The sequence below is a fragment of the Cynoglossus semilaevis genome, chromosome 14 (assembly GCF_000523025.1).
Source record: "Cynoglossus semilaevis isolate Cse_v1.0 chromosome 14, Cse_v1.0, whole genome shotgun sequence".
NCBI classification, from domain to species: domain Eukaryota; kingdom Metazoa; phylum Chordata; class Actinopteri; order Pleuronectiformes; family Cynoglossidae; genus Cynoglossus; species Cynoglossus semilaevis.
Window position 1 is genome coordinate 5,018,983 of NC_024320.1, and position 5,846 is coordinate 5,024,828.

Below are 5,846 nucleotides of genomic sequence, written 5' to 3' on the forward strand. Positions count from 1 at the left end.
CAAAGCTAATGTTAGCTACAACAGGTATGGTACAGACCCCAGAGCTAACGTTAGCTACAACAGTCCTGGTACAGACAAGCAGTGTACCCAGCCCACAATAGACCAGAAGACATGGATCAGAGCCAAAAGTTTTCAAATGTTGAATATATCTGTAGTTGTACTCGAAGTTTGTAAAAATAGACTGATGAAAAAGAAGCAGATAATTAGTGAGAAATATGAGAGAAAGTCAAATACCAGGTGAAGAACGCAGTGAAGTGGAGTGGGCGCCCTGGTGGTGAGTCCTGATTTACACCTCTGTTCTCAGTGGATTTGTGGATGAACTTCAGCTGCAGGTGCTCACATTAGTCAAACACATAATGAACTGAACTGAACTGAGATCAGCAGCAGCAGCAGCAGCAGCAGCAGCAGCATTGTGGGATATTGGTCCTGTATTGATATTCATTCAGAGCTACAGCAGACTACATCTACTAAAATCAATGTTTCCCTTCTGTACAAGATTTTCATTTTCTCATTTCTACATTTGTAGCTGGAACATAAACGATCAGCGCTGCTCTTCCCACAGCTCTAGGGATTTAGAGTCAACAACAAACTGGAACATTCTGATTCTGTTTTTCTTTCCCATGGAAAAGGTTTCAGTGGATTTGGAACGAGAGGTAAATACTGTAGCTAGTACTGCCGGCATGTTTGCTGTTGTTTCTGCACTTTTCAACAGTCCTTCATTGACGGTCAAACTCATTGGAACTCAGATTGGTTCATTTTTTGGAGAAATCAATGTCAGTCTGTCTTTCTTTGTCAGAGCTTCTGTTACATTTCATCTTTTCTGCTGTGTTTTGTTGATTTTGGACATTTTTGAATGAACATTTAGTACATTTTAATTAATTTTTCCTTACTGTTTTCTAATTCTCTACCAGTTTTGTCTACACTGAAATACACAAACTTCAACTTTCAATCTAAAATCCTGCTCCCACAGCCGTTAGACGAAACAGAACAAACAAACAATCAAATGTTCAAATGTTAAAATCTTCAGACATCAACCACAGAGAAAAATGATAACAATAAAACAAAAATAAAACACCGGGCATTTTGATATTTGTGACATTTCTATTCTCTGAAAGCAAAATAAAAGAGTTTCAATTCATCTTTGGTGTGTACCTGCCAGTGCCTCCTTCAGCACCAAACATGAAATTACACAGACACAATGGTGAAAAACAAACAGTGATCCAGTCACAGGACGAGAGTGAAGACAGTTTGATGTTTTCTTCTGTCAGCCTGGCTATCGTTTGTCTGATCGGGAAAAAAAAACAACAACATTTTTGGAACTCTCTCCTCAAACAGCCTGTAGCCTCGTGTTTCAAGAATAAAGCTTGTTATTGGGGGGTTGTCGGTTTGAAACCCGCCCCCTGCTGAGGCGTATGTGCAGATTCGTGTATATGTACAAAAACAAATTAAAGCTCTTTTTTATCCCTCTGAAGTCTTCCTGTTTCCTTTTTGATTTCTGCCTGCTGACTGAGGTGAGTGACTGACGCACCTGGTTCTATCAGAACATCAGAACAGAACCGTGTCTGGTTCTGCAACAGCAGAGCAGTGGCTTCTTTGATGCCCTGAGTGCAGAGACAGTAGATAGCAGTTTTTTACAGGCTGTGTGGAGCACTGCATGCTGGGAAGGTCACAGCACGGAGGAGGCGGAGGAGGTAGAGGAGGAGATGGCAGCAACTCAGGCAGATTTAACAGCAGATCTGTGGGTGAGGATAAAAGATGTGAAACTATTTTAGAGTTTTTTAGTATTTTTTTTTTACCACTGCTGTTTCTGTCCTAACCAGTGGTGATGGATCTGAGACAGCAGTGGAACTCAGCTTCTCTAAATCAGGGGTTTCAAAAGTAGGGTTGGGCACCCCATACGGTGTACGGTGCTGTTTACGCCCTGTTTACATGGCTGCGATACAATATGATATGACTACAGTTACCTCCAGATACGGAGCGTTTACACAGATCCAGCACAAACTAATTTGGTGTATAAACAGAGCTGCTAAATATGACTCCGGCTGTTCGGAAATCCAGGAAAATCAGCTCGCAAACTGTAAACAAACTGAAAAGAGAAGCACGAAAGAACGCAGATGGCTAACTGTAGCACACCAAATAGCCAAATTAGCTTCTCCAGCAGGGTCAGAAGTGACATGGTCTCCAGTTTTTTGTTGTTGTTGTGTGGCGTTGAGCAGGGTTGCAGAGAGGCGGGGCTGACCCTCACCTCACTCTGCTACTACTACTTCATATTGTAACAACACAAACACATATAAAAAAAAATTCTCACCATCAGGCTGTGCAGGCTCTGGGTAAACATCGGCAGCATCCCACTCAAAGTTCTCATCCACCGAGGCCTTTCTCCCGCTGTGGGTCAGAGAGCAGCGCAGATGGCAGATATTAGAGCTGTGTTTAATGTAAGAACATGTGAGTTCATGAATAACTGACGCCACAGAAGGTTCTGCAATAAAATAAAATGGTCAGATCGAGCGCAGATGTTTTTTTCCCTTCTCTCATGACTTTTTCTCACTGAAATCATTTCTGCTTATTTACATGTTATAAACGTATCCACAGCTAATTTACACACCTTTATTTATATTACTGATGCATGTAAACAGAGCTCCTTATGACTGAAATACTTTAAATCCACAATATCGTCAACACCAAAGCTAACTTTAGCTAAGTTAGACTTGCCTCATGCTGTCGAGCTGAACATTGTTGTTTCAGACATTAATATTTAATAAAATGTGATAAACTGCAATTATTGACAAACCCACTTACATCACTTCCAGGGATAATGTATTGTTTTTTTTTCTTCATATTTACACCAAACAAATGAGAGTAATAAATTAGTTGACTCCAACAAGCAGCCTTTTCCTTTTCAAGTATTGACATCAAATGTTGAGAATGAGTAGATCGTTCACAACAACGTTTATTTAATTTATGATTCAAGACCTTGGAAGCAATGGGAACTGTCTAAGGTGGGACTGCCTCCCAGTGGTTGAGAAACAAAGCCTCTGTGCTGAATGAGCAGGTCCAGCACAAATGTTTTTTTTAAAAAAATGTATTACCCTGGTGTGAGTCATTGTTTTCTTATTTCTCACATTTGATTTTTTCTTACTGACTTAAACACTACATAAAAAGTGGAATTAGAGTAACTGTACACACCACACGCCTAAGACAGAACTGCACAGTGCTGTAAATCAACAGGTCTAGTAATTAATCACAGAGAGTTACAAGTCGTCACACAAACAGCTCACAGGTCATGAATCTGACTAACAAGCTGAAAATGTGTGTGTTTGTTTTTATCAGCGAGTGGAGTTTACACCAGGCTTTTGTCCCGGATGAAGTCTCCATTTAAATAAAGTTGTGCATTTGATTTGTGTCTTTAATCTCTTTATTCTTTTAGAATGAGATGTGTTTTTGGTTCCTGACGGTGTTTTATGTCTTTTATAGATTTAATGTCATGGCGCAGCACTTTGGCCTAACTCTGCTATTTTTAAAAGTGCTTCATAAAAATACAAGGGAGTGGAGAAACGCAGCTTCTTTGTCCTCACCCTCCTCATGAAAGCACTACGGCTCTGCAGCTGTACTGAGTCTGAAATATTAGTCCTACTTCTCCACATCCATCTCACCTTGAAAGCTTTATATGGACCACACTGACCTCATTTCCCTCTGATTCATTACTCTCTATGTGAATACCTCTGGCTGGGTTCCACAGGCCGACGGTACACGCCGTCCTCCTGACTCTCCTCCACTGTCTCCGGTGAATTGGTGAAGGTCGGGGATAGGTGAGACACGGACAGACGTCCGTTTGCCGGCTCCATGCTGCCTCGACCGCTGCTGGCGTAACTGCTGTAGCTGCTCCCGGAGTCTGGAACGCCGTCGTACACTTCCAGTGCCTCCCGATCCCGGTGATTGTTGTAATGACTTTGAGAAGATTCCCGCTCTACTGCAGCGTAGTCTTTGGCGTCTCTTGCGTCATCCTGGGGGGAAGGGTTTGGACACCTTTTGATGATTTGTGGGTAGAGAGAAGCCTCTGTTGTTTGTTTGTTGAAAAGAGGGCCATCAGGATTTGGTGTGGCCCTCTCTGGGGTGGTGCTGCAGGAAACCCGGGCTGCGGGGGGAGGTGAACGTGCGGTGGACTGAGGGGTGTAATGAAAATGTAAGGGCGGTTTTGGGATGTTATGGGAACTTAAGTTCTGGTTCTCTGAAAAGAAACGGCCAGCGCAAGAGGAAGATGCTTCTGTAAAGATGGCCTCTGTTAGCCTGTGTGTGCCTCCTTCAGGAGGAGAAGATCGGGAAGCAGCGGGAATTTCCCTCTGAGCAAAGTTCTCATGTTCCCAGAACACAGCGTCTTCTTGAGGGGAAGACACTTTTGAAATAATGAATGCCTCTGCTGGTGGAGTAGCGCTTGGTTTGGACCCGTCTGTTCTTCTGTTGGAGGGTTGTTGGTCTGCAGGGGGAGGTGATCTAGAAGCTGAAGGAGTTTTTGCAGGAGACTTGGACCTCTTTATGGTGCCAAAGTTCTTTTGATCCCAGATCGGAGGGTTTGAATGTGAAGATATCAAGGAACAGTTCTCTTGGCTCAGTGACTCTATCCAAGCGTCAGGAGTCGGGAACTCTGTGTCTTTCCTTCTCCTGGAATCCAAGCTTCGACTTCGCTGCTTGGAGTCCAAAAATGTAGAGTTTGTAGTTCGCCAAAATCCTGGAGAAGAGTTTAGGTTTTTCCTTGTGTCCTCACACTGACTTCTGGGAGACAGAGGACGCCCATGCTGCACATGGGAAGCAATTCTGTGGTGCAGCATCGGCCTTGTGGACATCACAGAGGACATCTCCATCTCTGGATCATCTACGCTCATCTCAGCACAGGTGTCTTCACCTTCTCCTCTACTGAAGAGCTCTCTGCTTCTGAAAGAGCCTGAGGCGTCTTCAAAGGCTGGACTGTAGAATTTTGAGGATATGTTCTGGTGGACTGAAGGTGTGGACAGGTGTCCATGACTACGGCTATGCTGTCTCTGCGCCTTGGAGCGGGAATTGTTTGTTTGCTTTTGTGAGACTTTGGATCGTGAGTTTTGGCGGACATCTGTTTTTTCCTCGACTCCTTCAGATCTCAGTTGCTTTGAGGAGCACCAACCCTGAGATGACGGAGTAAGACGGCTGTTGTTGGACGGAAAATAAGCTGTACTTGCAGGAGAATCCGGGACACATTGGACAGAGGATGAGGATAACTGACTTGAGGACATGTGTCCATTCTGTTTGCCGCTCTGCTGGCATCTGTGTGGCAGAGTGCTGCTCTTATATTCCCAGGAAAAGCCCTTCTCAGCTGCTTCCAGGTCCTGTTGGACCTTCTTGGTCACCCTCACAGATCCCCGTTTCTGCTCTGCATATTTCTGAAGCTCCCTCTCCAGCTCCTCCCGTTCCTGAGCCAGTTTCAGGCAGTGACTGAGGTTCCCGGTTTCCCGTTCATGCTCCATTTGGAGTACCAAGGCGCTGGCGGTGGTGCAAGGCTGACCCAGACCTTGTCGGAGATGTGGCAGCACAGGAAATGTTGGCGTGACCACTCGGTCTTGGAGAGGGATTGTAGCCCACGTGCTGCTGGAGCACAGACTGTTCAGGTCCAGAAAGCCATCACAGCTGGACTTCTGATCCAAAGTGTAAACGCTACCATTTGGCAGGCGGTGAAGGGAGTCACACATTTGGTTTTTAATGTCTACATCCACAGGTCTGCAAGGAGGAAGATTAACAGAGAAAACAAAAGGATGTTTCTTTATGTCCTCCTCATCGTCGCAATGAAGGGACATAGATCTCCTTATCTTTGGAGGAAC

At 44.4% G+C, this 5,846-nt stretch overlaps 2 protein-coding genes across 2 annotated transcripts in view; both read right to left on the minus strand.

Moving 5' to 3' along the window:
* Positions 1-5,840, minus strand: LOC112488053 (uncharacterized). The gene is made up of 3 exons (XM_025062386.1): positions 3,721-5,840; positions 2,309-2,385; positions 1-1,736 (listed from the first exon to the last, which is right to left on the minus strand). Exons 1-3 carry the CDS (start codon positions 5,820-5,822, stop codon positions 1,546-1,548), a joined length of 2,370 nt encoding a protein of 789 aa, XP_024918154.1. The 5' UTR covers positions 5,823-5,840; the 3' UTR covers positions 1-1,545.
* LOC103389309 (protein turtle homolog A-like) overlaps positions 5,831-5,846 on the minus strand; it is a 30,657-nt gene continuing 30,641 nt past the window's right edge. The window contains exon 20 of the mRNA XM_025062007.1: positions 5,831-5,834. Coding sequence (XP_024917775.1) covers positions 5,831-5,834 — 4 coding nt within the window. The remainder of the gene's footprint in view (positions 5,835-5,846) is intronic.